Source organism: Apodemus sylvaticus, chromosome 13 (assembly GCF_947179515.1).
Source record: "Apodemus sylvaticus chromosome 13, mApoSyl1.1, whole genome shotgun sequence".
Lineage (NCBI taxonomy): Eukaryota > Metazoa > Chordata > Mammalia > Rodentia > Muridae > Apodemus > Apodemus sylvaticus.
The window spans coordinates 25,858,631-25,874,942 of record NC_067484.1 but is presented as its reverse complement, the minus strand read 5'-3'; the positions used below and the strand labels follow the sequence as shown (position 1 = coordinate 25,874,942).

The window sequence follows — 16,312 nt, the reverse complement described above, 5'->3', positions numbered from 1 at the left end:
ACCCAGGAGTTGGGCAGGACCACAGCACTTTGTGCCAGGAGAGAGGCAGTCACCCAGGGGTGCTGAGACAGGCTTGCAGGCCCACAGGAGGGAGAAGCACCAGTCAGAGACAGCAGGACCACTAACATGAGAGATTGCAAGATGGCAAAAGGCAAACTTAGGAACATTACCAACAGAAATTCAGGCAACATGGCACCATCTGAACCCAATTCTCCCACAACAGCAAGTCCTGGATATCCAACACACCAGAAAAGCAAGATTTGGATTTAAAATCATAGCTCATGATGCTGATAGGGGGCTTTAAGAAGGACATAAATAACTCCCTTAAAGAAATACAGGAGAACACATGTAAACAGGTAGAAGCCCTTAAAGAACTACAGGAAAACACAACAAAATAGGTGAAGGAACTGAACAAAACCATCCAGTATCTAAAAATGGAGGTAGAAACAATAAAGAAATCTCAAAAGGAAACAACTCTGGACACAGAAATCCTAGGAAAGAAGTCAGAAGGCATGGATGCAGAAGATACCATAGAAAGTGCTGACTCAACAGTCAAAGAAAATGCAAAATGCAAAAAGCTCCTAACCCAAAATGTCCAGGAAATCGAAGGCAAAATGAGAAGATCAAACCTAAGGATTATAGGTATAGAAGAGAGTGAAGATTTCCAACTTCAAGGGCTAGTAAATATCTTCAACAAAATTATAGAAGCAAACTTCCCTAACCTAAAAAAAGAGATGCCCATGAACATACAAGAAGCCGACAGAACTCCAAATACATAGGGCCAGAAAAGAAACTCCTCCTGTCACATAATAATTAAAACTCCAAAAGCACTTAAAAAAAAGAATATTAAAAGCAGTAAGAGAAAAAGGAAAAATAACATATAAAGGCAGACCTATCAGAATTATACCAGATTTCTCCCCAGTGACTATGAAAGCCAGAAGATCCTGAGCAGATGCCATAAAGACCCTAAGGGAACACAGTGCCAACCGAATTTACTATACCCATCCAATCTCTCAATTACCGTAGATGGAGAAACCAAAGTATTCTATGACAAAACCAGATTTAAACAATATCTTTTCACAAATCCAGCCCTTCAAAGGATAATGAATGGAACACACCAACAAAAGAAGAGAAACTACATACTAGAAAAAGCAAAAAATTAATAATCTTTTAAGAAACCAAAAAGAAAAACATAACTCTACCTTTAATAACAAAGATAACATTAAGCAACAATCACTTTTCCTTAATATCTCTTAATATCAATGGACTTAATTCTCTAATAAAAAGACATAGACTAACACATTGGATACATAAGCAGGACCCAATATTTTGCTGCATATAGGAAACTCACCTCAGAGCTAGGCAGTGGTGGTGCATGCCTTCAATCCTAGCACTTGGGAGGCAGAGGCAGGCATATTTCTGAGTTCGAAGCCAGCCTGGTCAACAGAGTGATTTCCAGGACAGCCAGGGCTAGTCAGAGAAACCTTGTCTAAACAAACAAACAAACAAACAAACATACAAACAAAGAAATGAACCTCATCTCTGGCACAAAGACAAACAGTACTATCAGAGTAAAAGGCTGGAAAACAACTTTCTAAGCAAATAGTCCCAAGAACCAATTTAGCATAGACATTCTAATATAGAATAAAATCAACTTTCAACCTAAAGTAGTCAAAAAAGATAAGGAAGGACACTTCATACTCTTCATAGGAAAAATCTATCAAGATGAACTCTCAGTTTTGAACATCTATGCTCCAAATACAAGGGCACCCACATTCATAAAAGAAACTTTACTAAAGCTTATAGCACACATTGCACTCTACACAATAATAGTAGGAGACTTCAACACCCCACTCTCATCAGTGGACAGATCAGGGAAACACAAACTACACAGAGAAACAGTGAAACTACAGAAGTTATGAAACAAATGGATTTAACATCTATCTATAGAACATTTTATCCTAAAACAAAAGAATATACCTTATTCTCAGCACTGCATGGTACCTTCTCCAAAATTAACCATATACTGGGTCACAAAACAGACCTCAGCAGATATCCGAAGATTGAAATAATTCCATTCAGCCTATCAGATCATCATGGCCTATGGCTGGTCTTCAATAATAACAAAAACAACAGAAATAACACATACACATGATAACTAAACAGCATTCTACTCAATGATAATTTGATTAAGGAAGAAATAAAAAAAGAAATTAAAGAGTTTTTAGAATTTAATGAAAATGAAGGCACAACATACCCAAACTTATGGGACACAATGAAAGAAGTGCTAAGAGGAAGACTCATAGCTCCGAGTGACTCCAAAGAGAAACTAGAAAGAGCATACACTTACAGCTTAACAGCACAGCTGAAGGCTCTAGAAAAAAAGATGCAAATATACCCAAGAGGAATAGACAGCAGGAAATAATCAAACTCAGGGCTGAAATCAACCAAGTAGAAACAAAAAGAACTATAGATAGAATCAACCAAACCAGGAGCTGGTTCTTTGAAAAAAACAACAAGATAGATAAACTCTTGGCCAAAGTAACCAGAGGACACAAAGAGAGTATCCATATCAGCAAAGTCAGAAATGGAAAGGAAGACATAACAACAATTACTGAGAAAATCCAAAAAAATCATCACATCCTACAACAAAAACCTATACTCAACTAAAGTAGAAAATCTAGATGAAATGGACAATAGACAGATACCATGTACCAAAGTTAAATCAGGATCAGATAAATAATTTAAATTATCCTATAATTCCCTAAAGAAATAGAAGCAGTCATTCATAGTCTCCCCCCCCCCAAAAAAAAAGCTCAGGACAAGATGGGTTCAATTCAGAATTCTATCAAATCTCCAAAGAAGTCCTAATACCAATATTCTTCAAACTATTCCACAAAATAGAAAAAGATGGAACACTACCAAATTCATTTTATGAAGCCACAATACTCTGATATCTAAACCAAAGACCCAACTAAGAAAGAGAACTTTAGACCAATTTCCTTTATGAATATCGATGCAAAAATTCTCAATAAAATTCTTGCCAACCAAATGCAAGAAGAAATCAAAGTAATCATCCACCATGATCAAGTAGGCTTCAGCTCAGGGATTCAGTGATGGTTCAATATATGAAATCCATCAATGTGGATTTCACTATATAAACAAACTCAAGAATTGACAAATGGGACCTCATAAAACTGCAAAGCTTTTGTAAGGGAAAGGATACTGTCAAAAGAACAAAATGGCAACCAACGTATTGGGAAAAGATCTTTACCAATCCTATATTCTATAGAGGGCTAATATCTAATATACAGTATACAAATGGATGGATGAGAAACACCTAAAGAAATGTTCAGCATCCTTAATCATCAGGGAAATGCAAATCAAAACAACTCTGAGCTTTCACCTCACACCAGTCAGAATGGCCAAGATAAAAAACTCAGGGGACAGCAAATGCTGGAGAGGATGTGGAGTAAGAGAAACACTCCTCCAACACTGGTGGGATTGCAACCTGCTAAAACCACTCTGGAAATCAGCTTGGATGTTCCTCAGAAAATTTGACATAGCACTACCTGAGGACCCAACTATACCACTCTTGGGCATATACCCAGAAGATGCTCCAACATATAATAAGGACACAGCTCCACTATCTTCATTGCAGCCTTATTTATAATAGCCAGAATCTGAAAAGAACCCAGATGTCCCTCCCCAGAGGAATGGATATAGAAAATGTGGTACAATTACATAACACAATGCTACTAAGTTATTAAAAACAATGAATTCATGAAATTCTTAGGCAAATGGATGGAGCTACAAAATATCAACCTGAGTGAGGTAACCCAATCACAAAAGAACACACACAGTATGCACTCGCTGATAAGTGGATATTAGTCCAAAAGGTTGGAATACCCAAGATACAACTCACAAACCACATGAAGCTCAAGAAGAAGGAAGATCAAAGTGTGGATACTTTGATCTTTATTGCAAAGTTAATCAAAATACCTATGGCTCAAAACCAACCAATACAATGATCATAGGGTCTCCAATGGAGCAGGTAGAAAAAGGACCCAAGGAGCTGAAGAGATTTGCAGCCCTGCATGAGGAACAATAGTATGTATGAACCAGTACACCCCCCTAGATCTCCCAGGGACTAAATCACCAACCAAAGTGTACACATGGAGGGATCCATGGCTTCAGCTACATATGTAGCAGAAGATGACCATTTCAGACATCAATGAGAGGAGAGGCCATTGGTCCTGTGAAGGCTGGAGTCCCCAGAATAGCATAATGCAAGTCAGGAAATACAGTGGAGGGTGGGGTAATCTGGGGATAGGGATGGGATAGGGGATTTTCAGAGGGGTAATGTGGAAATCAGGATAATATTTGAAATGTAAATAAAGAACATATCTAGTAAAAAAATAATTTCATGTGTTTTAACCTGATGCCAAAACACTCAGTGGGACAGAAAATGGCCCAGCACTTAAGATCACTTAAGCTCTTTCAGAGGACCCAAATTCAGTTACCAGCACCCATGTCAGGCAGCTCTTATTTCTTTTAACTTAGATATACTCTTCATTTACATTTCAATTCAGCCACAAGAATTTGACAGGGTCCTCAGACCTCCACAGACACCCACAAACATTAAGCAAGAAAATAAATCTTAAAAAAAAAAGAAAATAAAACATTAAACAAGGTTGCCTGTTTATCAGGCCCTAAATATTTATTTTAGGATTCAGCATACTTTTTTTTTTCTCTTAGAGGAATGTATTCTTTGCAAGAATATTTTTCTATTTACAGACACTTTTAATGTCATAGTTATTTGTTTAGAAAAACATAAACACATATGTTTACTATGACCTAAGAACTTAAATCCAATTATTTATAGATATACTGTAATACTTTTTCATGACTTAAAAGATAAATGTAATTCTCTAAATTTGTTAATTATGTTGGCTAAATCCTCTGTATAATTTTCTGTAGTTTTTCTAGTTTTGAAGCATGTATTGAATTCTATGAATATTATTTTTCCATTTATATAAACAATTTTATCTTATGAAAACAGGAGAACTGGACATATTAATAATTTAAATTACACTGTCATAATAACATAAAGACAGATGTTAGAACAAACTTTAGAAGAAAAAAATTCCATTTTCCCATTATGTCAGAACAGGCAAAGGATCACGGCCAATGACAAGAGTAATAAACTCATATATCATATGCTGTCTTTCATGGTGTTTTGATTCATAAATGTTATTTCTGAAGTAACTTGTGGTAATTGATGGAATTATTAGTATGATCAGGATACAAAGTAAATTTATAGTCTTTAAATTATTGAAAAAGAAAACAATTAATGTTGTTTGAAGGATAAAATGTAGCACATATAACCATATACATGATTATTTATTCCTGATAATGAATATAGAACTACATATGCTCTTACAAATTTATATTATATATAAATAAAATTTAGGGGATGTAAATTTGTTTGATATGATAAACATTGTGAAATGAGTAATTTTATCTGCTGTCTATATTTTGCATCTATAACTCTAAGTTATAGTACCTGTAGGATATCTAACGAATATTCATAGGTCATCTTGATGCTTGTCTACAAATAACTCAATATTTGCTTTAGGGTGACATTTACATCTGATGCTTGCCAAGCATTCCTATTTAATATTTTAAATTTTTATTTGTTTATTTTTGACACAGAGTGTCATTAGCTCAAGATCTTTTTGAAATTATTATATAGTATAAGAATGACTTTGAGTTTCTGTTCCCCATCTGTCTAAGTTAGGTTTCCATTGCTGTGAACAGACACTATGACCAAGGTAACTCAATGAAAACATTTAATTGAGGCTGGTTTACAGGTTCAGAGTGAAGCTCAGTCCACTATCATCAAGGTGGGTACAGAAGGAGGTAAGAGTTCTACATCCTCATCAAAAAGCCACTAGGAGAAGACTTGCTTCCAGACAGCTAGGAGGATGGTTTTAAAGCCCATACTCGAAATGATACACTTCCTCCACCAAGGCCTCACATACTCCACCAATGCCACACCCATTCTGCCAAGGACATACCTCCTAATAGTGCTACTCTCTCAGCCAAGCATATTCATACTACCAGTTTCTACTCTCTGGCTCCCATAGACTTGTTTAACACATGAATCTATGGCGGCCATATCTAGGCATAGCATAATGCAAAATATATTTAATGCAACTTCAAAAGCCTCCATCCTTTATGGCAGTCTCAACTATGTTAAAAGTCCACAGTTCAAAATCTCTTGTGAGATTCATGCAGTCTCTGAAGTGTAACTCAGTAGAAAGCCAAAAGTACTGAATCAAAGTAAGACAAAAAACCAGCTGGGCAACTTCAAAACTCCATGTCTTTATGTCTGATGTCAAAATAATCTTCAGGTTTCCAACTCCTTTCATCTTGGTTGACTGCTAATGGCATACCTGTCATTCAGCAACAACAAACTTTTCAGGCTGGTTCCACTCCCTGTTAGCAGCTTTCCTCGGCAGGTATCCCATGGCTTTGACATCTCTAACATGTTAGGTTTAACCAAGGCAACTTCAACTTTAAAACTTCTCATTGCAATGTCTGAGATCCATACATGATCTGAGCTTCTCCAAAGGGATTGAGTCAAATCTCCAGTTCTGTCCTACATAGGACTCTAGGTTCTAGCCACTGCTGCTGCTACTCTTGATTGGATGGTCATGTCATGATACTAGCATCTCCAATATGCTGGAGTCTTCCACTGCAACTAGTCTTCACCAATAGCCTCTCGTAAGCTCCCTTCATGGTACCAAGCCACAACTTTTTTTGCAGGACCCTGTTAGTCCTAGGCTGTCAACAGCAACTGAGGCTGCACCTTCACCAATGGCTTTCTACAGCCTCTCATAGTGACAAGCTTTAGTTGCTCTTCATGACTCTATGCCTTCAAAACCAGTACCGCCTGAGTGATTCTTATACTTTACCAAGTACACCTTGAGCACAAGCTTCAACCTTGTCTATCTCTGGAATACATCTTCTTGTTCTTTCAAAAAATATTTCCCTGAGGACTTCACCTCAGTAATGCTGATATCTTCTTAATTACTGTTAATTTCTTAGCTCCAGATAACCAGCATCAATTGTCAAAGTAGACTCCTTCTCCTCTTGACTATAAAGCCAGAAAAAAAAAATGGCCAAAGCTGATGAGTTCTGCTGCTTTCTGGAGTTAGAACATAACCCCCTTGTTATATTACATAATTACCAGCTTTCTGTTTTCCGGTGGTCTCCTTTACTGCCTAAGCTTGGCTATGTTACACCTTGTTCTGTAGGTTAACCTTGCACTCAGAGATCTGCATGGATCTGTCCCCTCAATGGTGGAATCAAAGCTATGTATCAAAATCCCTAGATTTAAGCTTTTCTTTACTTAGAACTTGCTCTATATTAGGAGGCCTTGGACTTAAAGAACTACTTGCCTCTGTCTTCTGGGATTAAAGGCTTGTGCTAATATTCCTAGATCTAAACATAGCTGGATGGGATCTTGACCCAAAGTTACCACTCTCTTAATCTTTTATCTCCTTCAACAGAGAATTCAGCTCCATTTAACTTGCTACTGTACCATTATTACTTGAACCATACATTTTATGTTTTTCCTTTCTCAAGCTTTCTCCATCTCATTAAAATGTTCATATAAGACTAAACCATACTGCAAAGTCTCTGCTGGGCTCTTTTGAGACTTCTGTTGTTAATGTAATTAATATAATTCATTTTACCTTAGCCTAAGGCATACTCTTCAGACAAGGGCAAAAAGCCACATTCTTTACCAAAATACCACAAAAACAATATCTAGGTCACATACTGAAATTCTCCAATGAAACATCTTGGGCCAGGTCTGCACAGATCAAATCACTCTCAGGAACAAATTCTTCCATATTCATACTAGGGTGGCATTAAGCCCCATTTAAAGCACTCCATTCCTTTCTGAGTTCAATGTCCCAACTCCACATTCCTCCAAATAAAAACACGGTCAAGCCTATCACAGCAATACCCCAGTCCCTGGTACCAACTTCTGTCTTAATTAGGGTTTCCATTGCTGGGAACAGATACCATGACCAAGGCAACTCTTACAAATGACAAAATTAGTTCCTGTTGGCTTACAAGTTCAGAGATTCAGTCCATTATCATCAAGGTAGGAACATGGCAGTGTCCAGGCATGCACAGTTCAGGAGAAGCTGAGATTTTTACATATTCATCTGTAGGTTCCCAGGAAGAGACTGTCTCTTCCACACTGAATAGAGCCTAAGCACTAGGAGCCCTCAAAGCCTGCCTACACAATGACAACTTCTTCCAAAGTCACACCTGCTTTAACAAGGCCACTTCCTGAGCCAAGCATAATTAAACCATCACACTATCCATCCGCTTTCAAAGAGCCAGGATTCTAGGCATTTGTCATTACATAGTGCTTAGGATCAAAGGCACGATCTATGACTATGAGACAAGCATTGTAAGTACTTAGCTATAACTTCAGCACTTTGTTATATTCTCATATTGACTATGGAATTGCAGATAAGTTCCCCATACTTTCACTTATATAATAATGCTTATGATGCTCCATTTTGATTGTCAGCTTGGTTGGATTAAGAAACAATCACGGCACTGCACTAATGACAGACACCTCTGTTTGTGATGGGATTTCCAAGGACTGGAGCGCAGGCTGCATGAAAGTGGGAAAAGAAGAAACCACAATGAACACAGCATGCACAACCCTTTGCTTTCTGGACAAGGACAGAACATCACCAGCTACTTCACACTTCTCCCTCCATGTGCCATTCTTTAGTAATGTATGGACTTAAACTGCCAGCCCAGATACACTTATCCTCATTAATTTGCTCAGTGTCAGGGATTAGTGCACAAAAACTAGGGAAAATAATAAATATTCTGTTTTTCTTTTCTTTGATGTTTTTTGCTTGTTTCATGCATAACATTGCCTTCATACAATTTGACCTCAAATAAGATTGCTAACACAAAGCTAAAATAAAACAGAAACATACTTTTCCTTATGATATGTAGGTATCTTTACTTGCTATGTGTATATTTGATTTTGTCAATGATTCATACTTACAAAGTATCTTCTGACATTAAAAAGTACAGATTTTCAGGGGATTGCTACACAGACTTTTGGGGAATGTGCTTTCTACAACATATCATAACTCATAATTCTTTTCTGTTCTTTGTTTTCTCTAAATGTTTCAGATTAGTAAGAATCACATTTTCCTATTTAGTAATTCTTCTAAGGGATATTTTTAATGGAATTATTCTTCTTTTAAAAATATTTATTTGTTTTATACATAAGTAGATGTTCTGTGAATGTATACCTGCATGCCAGAAGAGAGTATCATATCCTAGTATACATAGTTTGGAGTCACTATGTGGTTGCTAGGAATTGAACTCAGGCCTATAAAATTATTATTAAATCAACTCATAGTTTTAATATTCAGTGTCTTTCTTTTCTAAGCTCGACTGTATGCTCCTTCTCTATCCATGCCTGTGACAAGATTTTCCCTGTCCAATCATACTAAACTATTAGGGCAGCAGGAGGCCTGTGATTGGACAGGCAAAAGGAAGACGGAGTTAAGAGTTGCAGAAACAAAGAGAATATCATGGAGAGGTGGGAGGCAGACAAACAGGAAAAATAACCTAAACCATCATGGCTTTAGTTAGTCATAGGTAGTTATGATATAAAAGGAGAGACTAATTGGGATATTTACCTAATCTAGGTAGGCAGCTTTTATCATTATCAATTGGTTCTGAAATTATTGTATTGGCATCTTGTGAATTGAGAATTTATTGATATATAAATCTGTTTGGTTAATTATTAGCTTCTAGAGTTTTGTTTCTACCTGGTTGATGGGTGTTGTGACGCTGACTGTAGGGTCTACAGTCACTGTGGGGGCTAGCTACAGAGTTGACAGAAGCAGGAGCACAGGAAGCCTGACAGTCCAGCCTGTTGGAGACTTGGCAAGCAGAGAACAGCTGGACTGCAGAGAGTTGGCAGTTTCTTTTTTTAATATTTCTCTCAACCCATGCCTTCAGATATTGTCACATATTATACTCATTCCAAAGCACTGAATTGGCTTGGTTCATCACATCTCCAATGACATGGATATCCAGTGAGTCTATTGTCATGATTATAGGGGAAATTACCTATTTCCTGGGAGCAGGAAGTTAGAATAGGTCCCAGATTCCTCCCCTATTTTTCTACATTATTGCCATTCTTTTAGGAGTCTCTATACTATTGTTATTGTGTTAGCTAGGCAACTCCACTTTGTGGGGGAAATTAATATAAATCACATCATCATTGATGGTGCATGGCACTCTCCAGACTCAATTTTCTGAAAGTTACCCCCTGAATTTCATCAAAAAATTTCTCCCATATTTTTTACCTAAGGCATGCACATAAGAACTTTGTTGATTTCTAATGTTCTTGGATTTCTTAAGCTGAAAATCTGAGGCACAAAATAAATATTTCAGAACTTTCCAGCTGCCAGAAATAGCAATGTGATTTCCAGAGAACCTTGAACAAATACTGCAGTTTGGATTTATAATTACTTTAACAAAACATCCTAATTAAAAGGGCAATCCATGAGGATTACAGCAGATTTCCAAGTCACTACTCATTTTCACAGATTAAGCCAACTAGTGAAAGGAAGAAAAGCATCAGAATCCAGGAAAAGAAGAAGGGGTGGCTGGAAAGTCTGTAAATGTCACTGCCTCTGCTTAGGAACTCAAGGCTCAGAAACATGGTCAGGAATGCATCTCTATGGGAGTCACTAGGAGACTTAGGAATGGAGATGGTTACATGGCAGGTATATGCCAAGAGTGCTAATGGCCCAGGTTTCTTCCACTCCTTTCATGAGTAAAGAAGACTTTCCATTTTACATTTACATGTTTTTCAAAATGACTGTTTCTCCTTTATCCATAATTTAGGGAAGATCAAAACAAATCAATGTCTTCTTCTTCTTCTTCTTCTTCTTCTTCTTCTTCTTCTTCTTCTTCTTCTTCTTCTTCTTCTTCTTCTTCTTCTTCTTCTTCTTCTTCTTCCTTCAAATAATTTTCACTCAAAGCTTCCCAACATCAGCTCTGAAAGCTGGGGTAGAAGTTATTTTCATGTGATTTTATAATTTAAGCATTTACATGAATTAGTGAAAATGACATAAATATTTAAATAAAGTATATATTACTCACATTACTTAAATGTTAATAAAATTGTGTTTGTGAGAACATGAATGGGCATATGTGTGTATAGGCATATTTGAGTAGATGCTGGGTACTGTTGTGGTGACTATCAAGTTGGTCCATTCATTAATACAATTATTTATATTAAGGGTTAAACTTTTATACTTCAATGAAGCAACAAAAAGAAAATCAGAAAGAAGTCAGCTCAAATTTATTTTTTGGTCTTAAGAAGAATCATCATGGATCAATAAAATGAGAAGTGTTTAAGACCAATATTTCTAATTCCTTATAGTGAATGAAGCACTGTTTCATATAAAAGGTAAAGCTTGCCTTACTTTTTTACAGCTAAATTTTCTAAATGCTGTTAATTTCCATTATAGTTCAAATAATCTGCTATCAATGTTTATAACATCATTGGATCAAAAAGTACCAGTTTCTTTAGAATCCCATTTTCTACTAGAATTGTTTCAGTAATAATCAAGAATTTGTAGAAGACAAAGAAAAAAATTGAACTGTGTTAAGGTAAAGGATGACAAAAGTACTCTTTCACAGAGATGGAAAGCAGCTTGGTGCTTTAAAAAAAACTTCCTAATCTTGCAGAGGACTCTGCTTTGTTTTCCAACATACATATTGAGTCACAAACACCAGTGCCTCTACTTCCAGGGCACTGGATGCCCCCTGATGGCCTCCACAGAGACCAGGCATGTGATGCACACATATATACCATGCATGTTGGCAAAGTTTCAAGCACAGCAAATAAAAATAATTAAGCCTTCAAAAGAGTAACATTTACATACATGTGTATACATTTTTCAGAACCATTAATAGTTGCAGTAGTACACTAAAGGTATGCTTAAAAATAATATTTGAGAGCCTTTCAATGTTGAATCATACTTGTCGAAACAACCTTTCCTTAAAATACCCGTTTCTGGTTCTACTCATTTTAATAAAATAGTTTCCAGCCAGTGCACAGATTATCTATGCATCAGTAGAGCCTTTCTTACTAATTTCTTGTTTGTGCTCCCCATGACTCAACACACTAGAGATTCTTAATTACACTTCCTAATGCTTGCATGAGAAGTGAAATAAGCCAAATGTACAGAGGAATATTGCAGGGAGAAGAGAGACCAACTTAAAGTTAGAATATGGAAAACTCAATAAGCATAAGCCTTTAATATGCCTCTGCTCTTGAGAACGACATTCAGATTAATGCCTATACCCAAGGTATGAAGTGGATTATACAGAGAAGGCACAAGTATGAAAGAGAGCATGTAATTGAGGAAAGGTTGTACTCCATCCAAGAAGCTGTGATTTTCTACATTGGATCCACTTGAAATTTGATTCACTCACAGTCAGAGAAAGAGTGTATAAGTCAAGTGCAGAGGCCTTTCCATTCTGGATATTTTATAGGACCTCTTGTACCTCTGCTCCATTTATTTTCACTCCTTCCAGTAAGAGATATGGCCTCTGGATTGGGGTAAATGATATGATCTCACTTCTTATAGGCATTTGCCTTGAATCACCGTAGCTCATAAATTTCTACCTACAACCACTGTTGTGGGGTCATTGGAGACTTTGCACTGAGCAGTGGGCATGGATGCACAGAAACAGACCTTGAGTGCAAGGTATGGGTCTCTAACTGACCTCATCAATTTAGTTAATTTTAGGTTGTTTTAATACTTTGAACTAAAATGAAGAATATTTATTTCATGAATGTAGATGAGAGGATTCATAAAAGAACAGCACAAAACTTTGAACATTATTCCTGATGTAAAATAGAAAAATTAACTCTGCTCATGACCTACAATTCTTGGAATAAAACAGAAGGTAGCACTCAGAATTATAAGTCCAATTTCTCTGATCTATTTGCAAATGGATCTCCAGATTTAGGACATCAGATTTTCCTCATGGCAGAAGACTGCTCTTTGAGATTCCCACATGGCTACCCCTCATTTTTTTTTTATATATTTTAGTTAATCTGTGACATTTCTCCCTACACAGGAAGTGGCATCCTGTACTCCTTTATTTTTCCTCTCCAATTCTTTCTTTTTCTTTTCTAAAACAAATATTTTTATTAACTTACAGAATGTGTTTGTTTATATGTATGTGAGAGTGGCTATGTACTACTGAATGGATGTGTTATTAATGCCAGATGTGTTGAATGCCTCTGGAGCTGAAGATTTAGGTGACTGTGTATAACCCAATGTTGGTGCTGGGGCATAGAGTTTCTGGGAAAGCTTCATACAATCTAATGCTTCACCATCTCTACACACTGCTTTTTTAATGTATTTATCACTAGCCATGTCTAGCTGAATAAAATGCTCTCCTTTGAGAGCAGGGATTTTATTGTTTTGCCAGACAAAAGAACTACTTTAACACTAACATATATATAGACTATTCCCAGACCTATTCATGAAATATGAACCCTGTGAAATTGGACTTTGTGACAATTACATAACACTAGTCAATATTTTATTAGGGTTATTTATGTGCAAACCTCTAGTCTTGGCCAAATCTATGTTAGTGTTCAGCAAATACATTTTAGTACTTCAGTACAATCTTTTCAAAATGCAATTACAACTACAATACTTGTTTAAAAATTAATGATGATTTTAGTATAAATATGATTGATTTAAGAAAAATGTTACTATTTTGAAATTTCAAAATATTAAAAATCTGGTCAAAATTTAGTGTTGTCAACTTGTGTACAAACTTAATAATGTGTCTCAATCTTAATTTTTGTTTAAATTCAGTGCTGCAGTATTATGGTCCATAATACTAGTAAAGCCTGCATTTGTTCATTCTCGCCTATACTCAATTACTACTCCCCAGTTTATAGGAAATTATCATTAGTGTTTCAGTACTAGTTTTATTTTTGTGGTGATCTTTTTGCTAAATGGCCTCCATCTGTTGACTATGCTAGCCTGTAACTCACCCTCTTCCTGAGTTAGCCTGCCAACGAATGTAATTATACTCAGTCATCAAGATGACATGCTTCAAGTCTCAGTTTTAATGTAACACTCTCATTCCTCATTTATACATCTATGAGTGTTGGCTTTTGGACTACCTGATTTACACTTTACTAATGATTACCTACAGTGTGGCCTTTTAGGTCTCTATTACACTTTGAACAAGAAGAAAAAAATTATGCTTTTCTTCTACCGTGTTTGACCCTCAAAGCAGCACACCAACCTTGCTATGGAACATGTTTTTGTAAACTATTCTTTCAATGGATATTTTGGTCTGTAGTTGTAATGGCACCAGAAGCTCTTTGGTGTGTGTGTGTGTGTGTGTGTGCATGTGTACACATGTGTGCTTGACTCTCAGCTGTTTGGTGAGATGGTAGAAGTGTTTTATCTTAGAGCGTTGTAGGAAGAATTGAATTGCAAGGGTAGATCCTGAGTCTTCATTGAGCTTGTGTTCTGGTGCCTGATTGCTGTGACAACGTTTCTTTAAGTGTTTAATGCTGTTAGAGAGAACAAACTTATTCTTCTTTAAGTAGTAGGATCTTGCTGGTCTCCATTTGTCAACTATGCTAGCCTCAAACTCACTCTCTTCATGAGTTAGCATACCAAGGTCAAGGTAATGAGAAAAGAAAATTACACAGTATGTATAGTACACTACATTGCTGTGATTATTATCATTGTGGAAAAATCACCTGCTCATATTTTTTATGACCACCACAACTGTTTTCATTAAACACAATCTGAACAATATGCAGAACAATGCAATCACTGATAAGTGGATATTAACTAGCCCAGAAGCTCTGAATACCCAAGACACAAGTAGCATATCAAATGACTCCCATGAAGAAGTAAGGAGAGGGCCCTGATTCTGGAAAGGCCAGATCCAGCATTGTAGGGGAGTACCAGGACAGAGGAAAAAGGAGGGAAGTGATTGGAGAATGGGTGTAGAGAGGCTTATGGGACATATGGGGAGGGGGGGGGACTGAGGAAGGGGAAAGTGTTTTGGAATATAAACAAAGAATTTAGAAAATAAAAAAAATAAAAAAAGAAAAGCTAGAAAAGATGGAAAAGATAGGAGAGTAGAAAAGAACTCAAGGACCTTGGAAAAATATTTTAGTGTATTGGAAAAAGAAAAATAAGATTATTCTTATTCTCTAATGGAGGAAAAAAGAGGAGGAAAGAAAATAAGTACTTAGGTTTTATCCTTTATTTTTCCTCAGATAATTCTATGTCCAAAGTTAACTAAAAGTTTTTCTTGGTTCACTACTGATAAAATTTTCCACACATAGATGGAGTTGATTTTAATTTAGTTTTGCCTGGTCTTAGTTTTCAATGTCTACAGATTTTATTCTCCTTCCCTCCTAATTTCATTACTTATTTACTTTTTGCTTTAATCTGCATTATATGTGGCATCTATCTATTTAATGATTTGAATTTTATTTATCATTCATTTATACAGTTTTAAGTTTTTTATTCATCTATGATGCTTTTACCATAAGAACAATTTCTTACCTGGTGATTTTTTAGAATTCCTGCTTATACTTAATTTATTGTTAATCAAATTTAATATAACTCTTAATATATTAACCTGTAAGCACACACCAAATAGTGTCAAATATAAATGCTAGTAGAAGCAAGTAAAATATTCAAATTATGCAAAAATACAACTTATGATGAGAACCATAATGAATGCACAGTCACTGCCATTAGATTAATTTTTTAAGCATTATTGTTGACTGTCCAGGAATGGTACTTTGTATAGTTATTTATCTGAAGGTAGAGGTAAAACAAATATATTTTAGAAATAAAATTCATTATATTTCTTAAAGGACCAATGCAACTGGGGTTACTAAGAACTAGAAAGTGAGGTCTTACCATCTAAGTCATTCTCCGGGGTCTCCGCTGTGTACCAGTTGGAAGGTGGCCCAGTACCATTGACAGTCATGGCTGACACTTGGAAACTGTACTGACTCCCTTTCTCCAATCCTATGAAAAAAAATATCCACCAGAAATAAAATTACCAAACAATAATAATTTCCAGCTGGTTTCCAAAGCTTTTGAAAATTATGACAATAATTGTGATGATTTAAATATTGTAATTGTTTTGATAAGTATTATTA

At 36.1% G+C, this 16,312-nt stretch overlaps 1 protein-coding gene across 1 annotated transcript in view; it reads right to left on the bottom strand.

The window, feature by feature from the left end:
- Positions 1-16,312, bottom strand: part of Dcc (DCC netrin 1 receptor) — a 1,165,761-nt gene that overhangs the window by 181,574 nt on the left and 967,875 nt on the right. Inside the window, exon 14 of the mRNA XM_052155825.1 lies at positions 16,068-16,178. Within this exon, the coding sequence (XP_052011785.1) occupies positions 16,068-16,178 (111 nt within the window). The remainder of the gene's footprint in view (positions 1-16,067; positions 16,179-16,312) is intronic.